This window comes from Pristis pectinata, chromosome 1, assembly GCF_009764475.1.
Source record: "Pristis pectinata isolate sPriPec2 chromosome 1, sPriPec2.1.pri, whole genome shotgun sequence".
Lineage (NCBI taxonomy): Eukaryota > Metazoa > Chordata > Chondrichthyes > Rhinopristiformes > Pristidae > Pristis > Pristis pectinata.
In genome coordinates this window covers 106470325-106487184 of record NC_067405.1, presented here as the reverse complement: position 1 = coordinate 106487184, position 16860 = coordinate 106470325, and the positions used below count along the sequence as shown (strand labels likewise).

Below are 16860 nucleotides of genomic sequence, written 5' to 3'. Positions count from 1 at the left end.
TGCCTTGCATGTTTTACAGCTGGTAAAGCTCTTGCTGGGCTTTCGTTGTCAATAATTTTCAGGCAGGGATTTTTGATGGACTGTTGGAGGTCCTCTGCTGTTCAGACTGTGGTGCTATAGTATATTTCAGGACAGGAATGTAAAGCATCAGTATCCAGACATGCTAAGTATGGGCAAGGGAAGACTGCAGACTTCAATTCTGAAGGCTCAATTCGTAAGGTTCAGGCCAATATAATAAGATTTCTAATGGATTTATTATCAAATTTATTCTGAAGAAGAAAAAATCTTCTCAATTTATAAGTCTAGGTCATGGTTATAAGCAAAATGAATTCAATGTGTAGTTTTCTATTTTTGATATTCATGTGTCAGTTAAACTGTAGTGTATTAATATGAAACTCATTGAATGCTGAATTTTTTTTAAATGGTGTGCACCTATAGCTTTTAAACAGGATTTCACATTGCTCTTTTCTGATGAGTTTGCAAGTGATTTTCTGACCCTGCAAGCAATGCTGAAACATTGTAATGACTTTCTTAAACATCGGACATGGGACAGAGAGATGGGAAAAGCATTATTTAACTTTGTCTCTGTAGATGAGACACACAAATGAACTATTTCATTTCGGTACTTTTCTTTTGAGACTTTTCAATCATTTGTAATACGAACATGCACATTCAACACTCGTATCGGGCATTCAAATGGTTAAGCTCGACAGTGCAGTAGTTATCTTCTGAACTAGGAAAGTAAATTGCTCTCTGGTAAAGGTTATGGCTTCAATCAGATGAACATGCTTGGTAGTATAAATTACAGATCAAAAGATGATGTACCTTCTGCATTATATATCATTCATTTATTTCAATGTTGTAAACATCATCTTTATAACATCATTTCAAGCAGTATATGAACAAAATTCTCTCTCAGGAGAGCCATTGCAGTGCCATTACTGTGGATCAAAACTGTTAAACATCACAGGAATATATAATGAAGCAACTTATTTGGAATTAAAGTAAGAGGTGTTTCACTGTGCAATGCATTATTTTCAATGCATTCATAGCACCACAGAAATATGTGATGGTAAAGATTCTAGATGAATAAAGTTCATGGGTTTTGGCAATAATGGTGAAACTTTGTTTTATGAGGGACAAAATTGATAAATGTAATAGTCAACACACTTTTAACAAAAAAAAGTTGATTTGAGGCAGACCTCTGATTTTTGGAACTGGAGTTTAATGAAAACTGCAAAGCTGAGTTCTTTTTTTAAATCTTTGTTAATTAAATAGTGAAATTTAGTAAATAGAACATTTTTAAATTCATTTTTTATAATTGGCATTTATTGCCCATCCTCAATTGCTCTTAAGGAGTTCTGTTTAGGGGGGTAGGTTCCTGGATTTAGACCTAGTGACAGTGAAGGAATGTCAATATATTTTTAAGTCAGGACAGTATGCGACTTGGAGAAAAACCTGCAAGTGGTGATGCTGTCATGTGCTTGAAGCCTTTTGTCCTTGGTGGTAGAGGAAGCAGGTTTGGGAAGTACTGCCTATGTAGCCTAGCCGAGGAAATGCAATACATTTTGTAGATGGTGCACACCACAGCAAGTGGCAGAGGGAATGACTGTTTAGACAATGGATAGGAAACCAATCAAGTAGGTTGTTTTTACCTGGTTGGTGTTGTTTTGAGTATTGTTGGAGCTGTACTTATTTAGGCACCTAGAGTGCATTCCATTGCACTCCTGACATGAATTGTAGATAGTGGATACACTTTGGGGTGATATAAGGTGAGATGCTCATCTCAGCCCTGGATCTGCTCTTGAGGCCACAGTAATTAATTTATTTTCCCCTTGGAAAATACAGCCAATCAAGGATTAAAATTTCTAAAAATATGGCTGTAATTTGGTTTCACTACCAAATGTATTAAAATATATTTAATATACTGAGTAAAACTCTGACAGTCTGCTATCTCAATATTTGGAAATCCTAGTGGTTTTGTATATGGTTCCATTTCCCATGCTCCCTATCAAATTTATCAGTTTACTGGAAAATTTATTATACCATTATGTCATATTTAAAAAAAATGAATTAGAAGTGTGTTAATAGGAGTGAAGTCCAGTGGTTCTGAAAATCTGGCATAATAGTTCTAAACTAAAATACTTTACAAGCATTTATTTAACGTTTTAATTTAGTGAATGGCAGTTGAATGAAATGTAACCACTCAGCATTGGAAACACCCAATTAAACTGTTTGAAGCAGGTAGGCTTCTTTGTGCTACGGTGGCCTCTAATTAAACAGTATTAAGTCTTACAACCAAATAAACACTTCTAAGTGATTCAGAACCATTCTTTACATAAGGTACTTTACAACCAGTTATTTTACAGTTGTATTTAGTTAATGGCTGTTGAATGAAACATTACAACTCAACATTGGAAATACCAAATTTGTGAAACAGTGGTCTCTAACTAAATGGGGTTAAGTCTTACAAGTCTTGAGGGTGTCGAGTTATCGAAGTTTTATTGTATTAAAATGTTATATTTACTAATTGTGAATGTAATATCTTTGAGCTGAGCTCAACCAAATGAGATGGTTTTCACCTTTATCATTTTTTTAAATTACAATACAGATAATGTTTGTTGATGGTCTGCATTGAGCAAAATTCAATGAACTGCTGAGACTTTCTTTTACAAAAAAAAACTTGCAGTTTCCAGCCTGTTTTTCATATAAGTAAAACTACAAAGTATTCTGACAAAGTATGATACTTCTGCTTCTGTCAGCAGCCATGTTTATTGTGTGAAACTTCCATTTTAAGTTTTAAGTAATTCTGTGGTAGAAATTTGTACCTAAAAACAAGGCAAATTGAAACTAGCCAAGCTAATTTCACTTAGCATTCCTAGAGATATGGTTGAGATACTGGTTGTTCAAATCCTGGTGCAAAAGTACTTTAACCTACAATGATCTTCATAATTTAAAATGGTGACTTTTATTGGAATAACTGGTTTAACAAATTCCCTACACTCATTAGCACTATATGCTATTTTTGGAAAAAATACTTTACAGTTTGGTAACGTGTTCCCAATTTTGTTTCAGATTTTTCTTGAAGGTATCAGAATTATTTGAAAAAACAAGGGTATGTCAATTTTGACTTGCATGCACCTGATATGACTAACTTCCAGGTTTTGTAATTTAGCTGAACTTTCTTTAATAGGCTTGCACTTTATTTTTTTAAAAGAACTATTATTATCTTGTACAAAGTCAGCATGAATATACAGCAACAGCATCTGTTTATAGGACAGTTTTTAACATGGAGAAAGTGGTTAAAGTGCTTTACTGACTTAAGGAAAAAGTAAATACTGAGGAAATGTTATGATGGATAACCACAATCTTGGTTGAAGGAATTTTTCTTGAGGATTTTCTTAAAGGAACAGGAGTTAGAGATAAGTGGTTTAAGGACTGTTCTCCAGAATGTGAGGTCAAGGTAACTCAAGTATGACTATCAGTGATCAGATGTGGGGATAGGAAGTGGGAGAGCAGTGAGGGTAGTGGCATTATTAGAGAGAGATTTAGGCAGGCCCGAGAATGGATTGTAATAGAAGGGAATTGAAAAAGAATGCAAGTCAGCAAGGTCAGGAATATTAATTGAGTGGACAATGCTGCAAAATTTGTACGAGCTGAAGCTTGGAGCCATAAGGAAGGGAACCACTGGTATAGTCAAATTGAAGTGAAAGTCATAGCAGCTGAGGGTGTCATTTGCAGACATTTAGTTCAGGTTAAATAGAGTCCAGAATTTGCAAAGAATGGAATTGATGAAAAGAATACAGTTTTTGGTATGATTGGAGGCAGTGACTACAGTCTTCTAAAGCTTTTAATTGAAAAGAATTACGGCTTGTCCATAGTTGGAAATTGCATAAACAGTTTGATAACATGGATAAGGGTATCAAGGAAAGTGGTGTTGAGGTTGGTGTTGTCAACATGTCTGTAGAATTTTTGAATGGCGTGAAGAGGGGCCCATTAATTTGTAGAGAAGGTATTGAAATTGTTCTGGTGATGATTAAATAAGTAAAACTGCAATTAGATGCAACTGTAGATGTGGGAGAGATGTGAAAGGAATGAGTTGATGACAAAGTAGAGGAAGCCATTTACAATGTCACCCAAATAGAGGGCCAGGGAGAGAATGAAAATAAACTGGGAAAGAGAAAAGTTGGATTTAAATTGCAGAGAGAGTAAAGGAGGGAAGGATGGGATAAAGTAATGACTTCATTTACAGCTTATTCACACAGCACTTCTGGCCTCACCTTATTCAAAGATATTTCCTTTGACTCCATTGTGGTTGTTCCTAAAATTGGCCTACCAAGCCACTCTATTCAGCGGTAGTTTGGAATGGACTGTATTAGCCTTGCCAGCACTTTCCATACCCATGGATGAATGAATCTCCCACTTATTCTGAATGGATACAAATAAAAAAAATAGAAACCAGAAGTAGGAATTAGCTACTTGACCCATTATGCCTGTTCCACCATTCAGTAAGATTACAGCTGATCTTTTGCCACTGTGCCACCTTCCTGCACTAACTTCCTATCTCTTGATTCCCTTCATATCCAAGAATCTAACTATATTTATACTGACTATATTTCAATGCCAAAGCCTCCACAGCCCCCTTGGGTAGGAAGCTCCAAAGATTCACCCAGGGCAAATAAATAATCTTATCATTTCTGTCCCGAATGACTGGCTTCTGATTTTAGGCATCCGCTTAAGGGAAACATCATCTTTGCGTCTATTCGGTCAAGATATTTAAGAATTTGATTTGCTTTAATGAGATCGCTTCTCTTCTTCGAAAATCTACAGATCAAGTCTGCTTAATTTTTCTTCATAGGCCAAATATCCCATCCCAGGAATCAATCTGATGAACATTTGTTTTCTTCTTTAAGAAGATCTGTAGTATTTCAGATGCATTTTCACCAAAGCCCTGTATAATATCAATAAGACGACTTTACTCGTATCCGTAATTACAAGAGGATTTGAGTACAACACATTTTTGAATTCTTAATTACATGCTACATCTTCAGGTTTGCATTTAGTAATTCATGCACAAGGACACCCAGGTCCCTGCAAATACCAAGAGATTTCTTTCTGTCATTAGTTAAAAATATAATGCACCTTTTTTTTAATATGTAACAAAGGAGAAGGCCTCACATTTTTTCCATATTGTAATCTACTGTGTCCTTGCCTGTTCCCTGCCTCTGCAGATGCTGGAAATCTGAAATAAAAACAAAGTCCTATAAACATGCTGCAGGTCAGGCAGCATCTGTGGAAAGAGAAACAATTAATGTTTCAAGTTGAAGACGCTTCATCAGAATTGGGAAAGGGAGAAAAAAAGTTGGTTTTAAGTTGTAGAGAGGGTTCTCCTTGCACTCCCATACTGGCATCCAGCTTTGTATCATCACATTTGGAGTTAGAACATTTGATTCCCTCTTCAAATCATTGAAGTAAATTGTGAAAAGCTGGAGCCAAAGCACCTCACTAGTCACACACTCCCACCAAATATGATCTCTTTATTCCTATTCAGTTTTCTGTTCCTTATCCAGTCTTCAATCCATGCTAGTATATTGCTCTAATTTTATTTCTAAACCTCCTGTGTGACAGCTTTATCAAAAGCCTTCTGAGACTCCAAATACACCACATCTGCTGATTCACCCTTACCTATTCTGCTAGTTGCAACTTAAAAGAATACTTTTAGCAGATTTGTCAAAGGTGTTTTCCCTTTCATAAGAGTTGAGTCATCATGAATTTAAATTCGTGTTAATAATCCCATTATTATTTTCTAAGTACCCTGCTATCACTTAATAGATTCTAGCTTTTTCCTGGCTGTTATAGATTTGATAGCTGTGTAGTTTAAATTACTATGGATGTTGAAATATGCCTTTTGTGAGTTTGGACCACCCTGTATATAGATTCAGCAGGCAAAATTTTCTGTCATTTTGTACTTAATATCTTGTGCTTTATTTACAGAAAATAGAAGCACGAGTGTCAGCAGATGAAGACCTAAAACTTTCTGATCTTTTGAGGTATTACTTAAGAGAATCGCAAGCTGGTAAGGTAAATCATTTTTAAACTAATTACTGAGTTTATATAATCATGTAGGATTAGATTATTTCCCTTGATGTCACTCCAACTTTTAAGAAGGGAGGGAGGCAAAAGACAGGAAATTATAGGCCAGTTAGCCTGACCTCAGTGGTTGGTAAGCTTGTAGAATCTATTATTAAGAATGAAATTTCAGAGTACTGGGAAATGCGTGATAAAATAGGGCAAAGTCAGCATGGTTTCATTAAGGGGAGACCTTGCCTGACAAATCTGTTGGAATTCTTTGAGGAAATAACAGGCAGAATAGACAAAGGAGAATCAGTGGATGTTGTTTACTTGGATTTTCAGAAGGCCTTTGACAAGCTGCTGCACATGAGGCTACTGAACAAGCTAGGAGTGCATGGTATTACAGGAAAGGTACTAGCATGGATAGAAGATTGGCTGACTGGCAGAAGGCAAAGAGTGGGAATAAAGGGGGCCTTTTCTGGTTGGCTGCTGGTGACTGGTGGTGTTCCGCAGCGGTCGGTGTTGGGTCTGCTACTTTTCACGTTATATGTTAATGATCTAGATGACAGAATTGATGGCTTTGTGGCCAAGTTTGCGGATGATACAAAGATAGGTGGAGCGGCAGGTAGTGTTGAGGAAGCAGGGAGTCTGCAGAAGGATTTGGACAGGTTAGGAGAATGGGCAAAGAAGTGGCAGATGGAATATGGCATAGGGAAGTGTATGGTCATGTGCTTTAGAGGAAGGAATAAAGGCACAGACTATTTTCTAAACAGGGAGTGAATTCAGAAATCAGAGGTACAAAGGGACTTGGGAGTCCTGCTGCAGGATTCCCTAAAGGTTAACTTGCAGGTTGAGTCAGTAGTAAGGAAGGCAAATGGAATGTTAGCATTCATTTTGAGAGAACTAGAACATAAAAGCAAGGATGTAATGCTGAGGCTTTATAAGGTGTTGGTCAGACCACATTTGGAGTATTGTGAGCAGTTTTGGGCCCCATATCTAAGGAAGGATGTGCTGGCATTGGAGAGTGACCAGAGGAGGTTTACAAGAATGATCCCGGGAATGAATGGGTTAATGTATGAGGAGCGTTTTATGGTCCTGAGCCTGTACTCACTGGAGTTTAGAAGGATGAGTGGGGATTTCATTGAAACCTCCTAAATATTGAAAGGCCTGTATAGAGTGGTTGTGGAGAGGATATTTCCAGTAGTGGGAGAGTCTAGGACCAGAGGACACAGCCTCAGAATAGAAGAACGTTCCTTTAGAACAGAGATGAGGAGGAATTTCTTTCACCAGAGGGTGGTGAATTTGTGGAATTCCTTGCCACAGATGGCTGTGGAGGCCAAGTTATTGGGGGTATATTTAAAGCGGAGGTTGATTGGTTCGTGATTAGTAAGGTGTCAAAGGTTATGGGGAGAAAGCAGGAGAATGGGGTTGAGAGGGAAAAATAAATGAGCCGTGATCGAATGGCGGAGCAGACTCGAAGGGCCAAATGGCCTAATTCTGCTCCTATGTCTTATGGTCTATTGATTTCTCAGAATTTTTAACCAAAGACAATTGAAGGATGTAGGTGAGAAGTAATATGAAATGAGAAGGGGAATTTTAACCACCAACTAATTGGTTTATGGTGCAGAAACGTCTGGTTTCACTTTGGTTGCTTGTCCTCCCACAACACTGAGACCATGGTGATTATATCACTCTGTTTGTCTGTTTCCCTTTTGAAAAGGGTGAGAAGTGGTTGCTGGTATTGTAAATAATAAACTATGTGCTTCATCTTGGCCCCACAGAGGAATGTAAGTTAACTGGAGGACATTCTGATCTTCTCAATTGCAGCCTTTACTTAACTTCAAAAGATAGGCCTGTCAGAATTCTATCACTGAATCCTATCACATCTTTTAACTCTTATCGTGAATTAGAAATGTACCAGCTTTGCATATTTGAATTATAGAATCTTAGAAAGGTACAGCACAGAGATGGGCCCATCTCCTCCATACTGACTATGATGCCTGTCTACGGTAATCCCACATCCCTGCATTAGGCTTGAATCCCCTACATCTTTCCTATCAAGTACCTGTCCAAATGTATTTTAAATATTGTAAGTGTATCTACCTCCACCACTTCTGTCAGCTCATTCCAGATATCCATGACCTTCTGTCCCTCAGACCTTATTGAAATTTTTCTCCTCTTATCTTAAACCTGTGTCTCTAGTTTCAAACTGCCCTGCCTGGGAAAAAGATTCTGACTATCCATCCTATATCTGGACAGTTTTGCAGTGTACAAATAAGTTAGGGCATTTGAATTGCCCAGCTGCCTGTGTTCAGTGGTTGAGTAGGGTTAAAGCAGTTTTTCACAACATAAGCCACATCTGGACAGTGGGATAGGTCAGTCTGACTTGACCCGGCTGTCTGGCAGCCTTGTTTCTGTCTTGTCTGGCTTTTGGAAATGTTTTTGGAAATCTCCCAGATGGCCTTTTTTAAAAAAAAATCCTCCTGAAGGGACCAATGTGTGATATCATCAGGGAGAGCGTGCAGATGAGGGGGAATGCTGTAAAGGCTGCGGCTGAGAGACTGGGAGTCCCTCCCGATGCCAGGCCTAAGCCCTCTTGGAGCTGGGTCCCTGTCCAGGGTCTGTCAGGCTCAATCTTTTCATTTCGGCTTGAGTCGAGTTCAAGATCCATATGTGGCTCGAGGCCCAGGTGTGTTATACTGGTGGGCTAGGGTCTGTCAATAATAACACGGGTGCAGTACTGGTGCCTTTATAACGGGCACAGCACTAGTTGGCAGAGGTCTATCGTTATATAACTATGGGGTATGGTAACGGTGGCACTGAGTTGCAGTAGTATTGGGCCTATGTCTCTCCCTATATAATGCTGCAGTTAGAGAACCTCTGGGTACTGGGTCTGGCATGGTGGAAATATGGCAGGTGGAGCACCATGGAGGCAGTGAGCTGAGCAGTGGAAGCTGTAGCACTTGTATCTTTAAACATAACCAGATATGGATATTTTACTCGTGTACCATTTAAAATTGTGTTCCTTGTGAATGGCCCTCAGAAGGTTTGGATTGTAAACATAGCCATCAAGTAAAAGTATGGATATTACAGTAGGCCTAAATGACTTTGCATTGCCAAGGGGAAATATTGATCAAGATGTTTGTTTCTAATCCCAGTGTGACATGCAGTACTGAGCTCCTGTTGAGTTTTGCCTTTATTTAAACCCTCATCTATTATGGCAGCTACCTGGTATAGCTGGGAACCTAGAATTGTCTGCCTTTGGGAGCTTTTGCAGCCTTATTCAGGCTGTGACATCTGCAAGGACCAAGGGAGCTATTTTATTTTTAACAATTAGGCCCAACCGTTTGCAGTTTACGGTTCATTGGGGAATTTTAGTTCAATTTAAAGATTACTACTGTAATCTGGTAAAAGAAGCTATTCTAATCTGGTAATAAAAACTATCAAAAATCAATTAAAACTATTAGAGGCTGTCAAAGGCTGCCTGGAATATTTTGAGCGAAGGGCCTCCAAAGTTGCTGATATTCCAACTATCTGATTGTAATTTCTCATGCTGCTAGATTCCAAATTGTGGAGGCCCAATCAGATTGGGTTATGTATTCAGGCAAGTAAATGCTGGTATGTAGGGAACTGTGGGCAGTGATTCTGAGCTAGGAAACTGGGTCAGCAAGATAGGCGCAACAGGAAGTGTTCAGAATCCTGAAGATGTCTGTTCTGTCCAATTGCAGTTTTCCTGATCCTTCTCTTTGTGGTATAGAAGGCCCAAGCAAAACCCGACCATTGTCTAGATTCGCTGGTCACCTAAATATTCTACCTCACCAAACAAAAGTATACCTGCTGAAGTTCCAGCCAGAAGCTGACTTATGTGAAAAAGAACAATGCTAGTTTTTTTTTTCAGGAATATTATGCAAAGTAGTTAGAATCATTCTCTTTCTTGGCTTCAAAGTTGCTTTTATACACAGCTAATGAAAGAAATAGAGCAAACCATTCTTCTCTTCTCTTTGTCTTTCATATAATTTGCATGCTAATCAAAACGCAAGAAATTTTCCTGACCCGGTTTCACCCATTGGCCTGTATTGGGTTGTACATCAGCATTGTTAATGTGAAGAAAAAGTTGAAAATTACTATTTAAAATACAATTGTACGTGAATGATAGTTACTGAGGAAAAAATACAGGTATACTTCAGGTAGCTACGAGTCCATACCTTAGTGAAGAAACGATGCCCAACTATAGAATTGGTGAGAGCAAACACTTAATATAGGAAAAAAATGGATCAAAACATTCCAACTACCTGATCATTACCTGGCTTTTGATGATCATTTAAGACAAACCACTATTTTATTTGCAGTGGAAACATTTACAATTAGTCAGATGCAGTGAGTCAATTTGTGTAATGTTGTGTAATTTTCACCGACTTTCCAAATCTATCTTAAAGTTTTAATTTGTGTGCTCAGGACCTCCTTTATAGACGAGCAAGATCTTTGGTGGATTATGAAAGTGCAAACAAGCTGCTGGATAGATCAAGAGCTAAAAACAAAGATGTCCTTCAAGCTGAGACCAACCAACAGTTCTGCTGTCAAAAGTTTGAGAAGCTTTCAGAGTCAGCAAAACAAGGTAAATGTTTTGCACCATTTGCACTTCAGAATTGGACTTTGTAAGCAAATTATGTTACAGCTGTACAAGATGTTGGTGAGTCCGCACCTGAAATATTGTGTGCAGTTCTAGTTGCCATACTATAGGAAGGATGTGATTAAGTAAGAGAGGGTGCAGAAAAGATTCACAAGAATGTTGCCAGGACTGGAGGGCTTGAGATACAAGGAGACACTGGATAGGCTGGGACTGTTTCCCCGGAGCGAAGAAGACTGAGGGGCGGCATTTAAGGTTTATAACATGAGGGGCATAGGTAAAGTGGATGATGACAATCTTTTTCCCAGGGTAGGGGAGTCCAAAACCAGTGGCCATAAACTTAAAGTGAGAGGGGAAAGATTTAAAGGGGACCTCCTGAGGGGCAAGTTTTTCACACACACGGTGGTAGATATATGGACTGAGCTGCCAGAAGAAGTGGTGGAGGTGGTTACAATTACAACATTTAAAAGACATTTGGACTGTACATTGATAGGAAAGGTTTAGAGAAATGTGGGCTAAACACGGGCAAATGGGACCAGCTCAGGAGGACACCTTGGTCAGCTTCAATGAGTTTCTGCTCTCGATGACTAAGGTTTTCAAGTATCCTTTTGAAAGTCTGCATGCAATTGATTAACTCTTCAGAAAAAGCTTGTGCTATAAATCTTGCTTTGTGGCTTATCAATTGAGCAGTAAATCTAGAAACTGTAGAGGTGTCCAATTTTCTGAAAGATATAAAACTTTTTAAAGCTAATATTTTCTTGAGTATTTAAAAATAACTTGAATATTATTGATGATTAACAATTTTATTTGTGCTTCTTTTACAATATTTTAAAGTGTTTTATACTCATTTAAAGTGCAGTCATTGTAATGTTGAAAATACACCAGCTGATTTGCACACTGCTAGTTCCAACATTTTTGTGATGATCGGGTAATCATTTTGGTGATGTTGATTGATTGATAAATAATATCCAGAACACCCAAGGTAACTTTCCTGCTTTTTCAAATTGTGCTATGTGGTCTTTAATGTCCACCTGAGAATGCACATAGGGGCTTAGTTTAGATTTGCATCACTAATAAAATTCATAGTAAATGAAAATCAAAAACTGCAGATGCTGTAAATCAGAAATAAAAATGGAAAATACTAGAAATATTCAGTAGAATTGGTTCTGAAATGTTAACTGTTTCTCTTTCCACAGATAGTGTCTGACCTGACTGTTTCTAGCACTTTCTGTTTTTATTTAGATACTTGCAGGTTACATTGGAGTGAATGGGCTACTTTTCTAACTGAATCTGGCAAGGCAGTGTAAAAGTAATTGAGCAAGCATTGACTGTCTTAACAACCAGAGATTAATCTACCTTCCTTGAGATCGTACTATTGATAATTACAATTTTATTCCTAGAGCTTATAGACTTCAAAACTCGAAGAGTTGCAGCATTTCGAAAAAACCTTGTAGAATTGGCAGAATTGGAACTAAAACATTCCAAGGTAATGTTTGTGATAGTTTAGACCATACATTGTGCGTATAACTTTTTTTAAACTCATGAAACTTCAGCCTCTGCGTCAAATTTTATCTTCCACTATGGTTTTTTTTTTGCAGGCTCTCATTAGTATCCCTAATTATTAAGTTCTTCCAAGCATACATGAAGTCACATTCCTCTAACTTGGGTACATAGACTTGCTACTTATTTTTACTTCTGGTTCACCAGTGCTTCCAATTTAAAAGTTGGTGAACATCCTATAAACATCCAATAATTTTACTTTCCTTCAAACCTGATCTCTCATGTAGCCCCCACGTGCTTTACCTCATCTTGATAGCTTTGTTTGCATGGACACCATCTAATTTAATGGTAAGTTACAGTTTAAATTGTTCCACTTCAATTTAGCAATGAAGAAAGATTCATCCTACAAATTTGTATTGTTTTGAGTCTCCTACAATCAATAAAAAAAAGTAAATATGCATCTTAAAATATTGAACTGTTAGTTCTGAACGATTAATAACTGCACATGGAAAACCAAGACACTTCCATCTGTTCTAGCAAAGAGAACTTGAGTAAGTGGAAGTTATAAACAGTAGATGGTTACTCCTTGCAAAAACAATTGCTGTCTCATAAACATTGTATCAATTATCTTACTATTCCATTTTAAAAGAACCCCAGCTCCTCTAGTCTTAATTTCTTTCTTTTCCACACTACACAAAAACATTCAGTATTGCTGTTTTGAATATATTGATCTTGTCCATGGAACAATATTGTCACTGGTTAAATTACAACAAAGTGTACTATTTGCTTATTGCACCAAATATTCCTTGCTTCTTCATGAAAAGGCTTGGGTACCAACAGGGGTTGCAAATCAAACCTATTGGGAGATGTTAAATGAGCCAGAATCATAACTGACATGAATAATATTTTTTTGTTTGTAAAATCTGCTTCACTTATGCAAAAATCAAAATTGTTTTTAGTAGAACTCTGAAAATGGAAATGCCAGAAATGTACTTGGTTCCCAAATGGCACAGGAATGTTCTTATTTCCAAGGAAGTGATGACAATATGAGGAATGGGGAACTATTCCTTTTCTTGGTGTTTATATATTTATATTTTGAACATGAGGTTTTTGAAGCATCAAAATTATGTTAAGTTCTTGCCCAAATAATGTGTACACCTTTAAAGCTCATTTGTAAATTCAGTTTACATTTCTAACATGTGCCTGCATGTATCTTGGATAATTTTTCTTCAACCACCTTGAATGTCCTGAGAATTTTAAGTCTCCCAAAAGCTATTTAAATGTCAAGACCAGATCCAATTGCTTAACTTTGACAAGATTTGCAAACTTTTTTTTGGTTCTGCATGTTTTCATTAAAATCAAACTGTTACAGGTTTTCTCCTGAATGTTCATTTTAGTAAGGTTATTTTAATATTTGTTTTTTATTTACAGGGACACTTGCAATTGCTGCAGAGTTGTCTCGTAGCACTCAAAGGTGACAGTTAACTACTTTATAGTTGTTGTATTAACAAGGGCTGTATACAAGGAAGAACACTTGGCAAGCTTTCATGGCTCCATAGAGATTTACTCTGAGGAGGCTCTTTATACGTCAGAAGTAAACGACATTTTTGCATCTGATGAAAAAAGAGAAATCTTGAATCAAGAAACCCCATTCTGAGATGCCACATAACATATCATTTGTATTTGATTGTCCAGAAATCAAAATATTTTCTTCATTTGCCAATACCTTCAATATTATTGTACATTTGCCAACTATATTCATTTTTACAATATCAAAGGCCTAATTTGAATGTTTTTAAAAAATAAAATGAAATACCATTAATTGTATTCCGTATAGTCAAGTGCATTGTTTGGCATTTAGTGCTGTTCCAACATCTTAATATGACAATTAGTCTTCATTTTTTATATTGTTAACATTTATCTTCCACTAAAAATATTCAATTCTAACATAATTTCTAAATCTAATGTATATCTGCCTTAAGCTCATAGAATGATTCCTAACCATTGTATAATAAACCAGTATGCTAGAGAATGTTTCAAAATTGTCTTTTTTTAATATATATATATATATATATATATATATATATATATATATATATATATATATATATATATAAATAATATATGACATGAAGGGGGAATTATTTGGCCTACTGAGTCTTTGTTGGTGCTCTGAGGATTTCCATCACCCCCATTCCCCTACTTATTTCCCTGTAACCTATTCTTTCCCATATGCCCATCATTTCTCTCTCCTGCTACCAACTTGCACTCGAGGTAATTAACAGTGTCCGCTAACTTGCCAAACAGTATTTCTTTGGAAGTGACAGGAAACCAGAGCACCTAGGGACAATTCATGGAGAATATGCAAACTTCACATAGTCAGGATCAAACCTGGTTCACAGGAACTTTGCAGTAGTAGCATTAACTGCTGAGTTGTACACTTCAAGGTAAATAGATGTATGAGGACAGTTAGAGAAAAGAAAAATAACTTGCTGAAACAGATGCAGGACACTGTAATTACTGAAAATCTGAAACAAAAGAGAATGCTGGAAATACCCAGCACATCAGGGAAAAAGAGAAGAAACTTAGTTAATGTTACAGGTGGATGACCCTGCAATAGAACTGGTCATTTCTAACAGGAAATGCTTGGTTATCTGAAATTGTTGAATTCAGTATAGAGCCTCGAGGGCTGCAAATTGCCCATGTAGAAGGTGATGTGCCAAAGACAGAGTGAGAGTAGGATGGAGAAGCTCGTGGTCCCCTTTGTGAACTTTAAGGGAAGTGTTCTGCAAAACAGTCGCCCAATCTGTAAATGGTTCTGCTAAAAGAGACCACATTGTGAGCACTGATGCACTTCACTGAAGTGCAAATGAATTGCTGGTTCCCCTGGAAGAAGTAGAAAGGGACAAAGTAAAAGGGCAGATGTTGCATCTCTTATGGTTGCAAGGGAAAGTGTGATGAGAAGGCTAGTTATAGGTGGAGGTGGAATAATGAACCAGGGAGCTACAAAGGATATGGTCCCTTGGAAATGCTGAAAGGGGAGGGGAGTGGAAGGTATGTCTGGGGGTGGACTTTATGGGTAAGCACACTAATGGCTTCTCTTGCTTTCTACTAATTTAGTGTTTAAAAACACATTCCTTCTTCAGGATGCCTGATTAGAATGTATTCTACACCAGCTGAAAGCAGAGCCTATGGATTACTCTTGACTGAAATATTTCAAATGAGCTGTAAATTCACATTTTTCCATCACCCCACCTTTTTATTTCCAATAAGACCTATTTGATAATCCAGGTCAGATCTAGAATCATTACTTATGCTGCTAAATGAAGTTTGTTAAGGCAAGGACTTACAGCTACAGATTTTGCTAAACTAGCTGTCACGTGTATAGATTGATTACAATTGAAATATTTCAGTAATTCTATGTCTCATTGCTCTTGGTGTATAATAAACCACTAAACATTCCCTTCCCTTTAAAGGGGTGATTTACTTTAGTTGGTTGAGGTAGCAGAATGACACCAAGTATCTGTCAAATGTAAAGTTTAAAAAAAGCACAAGCATGTTTGCTGCCCTATTTGGAATTTCAATTAGAATGTTGTGCACTGTTTAAAACTATATTTGAGAGTATATTTTAATGTAGCAAGATATTTATAATTTATCACGTCAAATTGTTGCACACAGGGTTATATAACTCAATACACTTCCATTAAATATGGAAGGGCTAAATTCATAATTTTCTTGTACTGTGGGATCTTTTTCACAGTTTCTATGATCAGGGCGAGACATTTACACACATTACTTTGCTAAATGTTTGGTAATAATACTGACCTAAACATGTTCAGGTTACTTCAGGCTATTTCCCCACATACAACTCTTAAATATAACTACTAATTCAATGTATTATAGCCGTTAACCAATATTGTGAATTTATAACAATGCAGAACTTTGAAAACAGACTATTAGATAAAGCCTTTCACTTTTACTCAGACACACATCTATGAGAATTCAGTTGTATATCTTATTTCCAATTCCAGCTATGAAGAAGGGCCTAGGAATAGGGACTGTATTAAGATTTAAGATTCCAAAGGCCAGAAGGATGAAGTAGTTGTAAATAAACTGCACAATTATTAAACACTATGATAGTCAAATCTTAACCTTTTTAAACCTGTCCCCAACAAACACAACAGTTGCTTCTTTTTCCAAATCGATTATATAATTCTTCATTTTGCTGTTGTAACTGGTTTTAAATTCACTTTGACCACTTAATATGCTTCGGTACACCCTACAATATACGACAAAGGAAAAGTAATACAGCAGTTATTGCTTGGATTATTTTAATGGTTTTATACATCGGTTAAAAAGTATGAATAGTTTGATTAAAAGTTCAATATGTTTTTCACAGACTTGCTACATTTATTACATAACTGCAATGTATTTAAGATCTTAATCCTGCATTCACTTCTGTGCTGTTATACTGCAGCTGCTCTGTATTTTTTGTTGTCAATGTTTTACAATATGAATTTGTTAATCAAAATTCATCATGAACTTTGCATGTTTAAACCTGTCTACTGTAATTACATTCCCATTATTTCTGGCACTGTGGCCTTCCTCCCTTGAAATCAAGTTCTTTTACCAGTTATGGCACAGGAATGTCTAACCTCCAG

General features: G+C 37.0%; 1 protein-coding gene across 1 annotated transcript in view; it reads left to right on the top strand.

The window, feature by feature from the left end:
• Nucleotides 1–14227, top strand: part of snx6 (sorting nexin 6) — a 44590-nt gene extending 30363 nt beyond the window's left edge. The window contains exons 10-14 of the mRNA XM_052016643.1: nucleotides 3076–3115; nucleotides 5995–6081; nucleotides 10528–10687; nucleotides 12100–12185; nucleotides 13631–14227. Coding sequence (XP_051872603.1) covers nucleotides 3076–3115; nucleotides 5995–6081; nucleotides 10528–10687; nucleotides 12100–12185; nucleotides 13631–13684 — 427 coding nt within the window. The 3' untranslated portion in view covers nucleotides 13685–14227. The remainder of the gene's footprint in view (nucleotides 1–3075; nucleotides 3116–5994; nucleotides 6082–10527; nucleotides 10688–12099; nucleotides 12186–13630) is intronic.
• Nucleotides 14228–16860: the final 2633 nt, after the last annotated feature.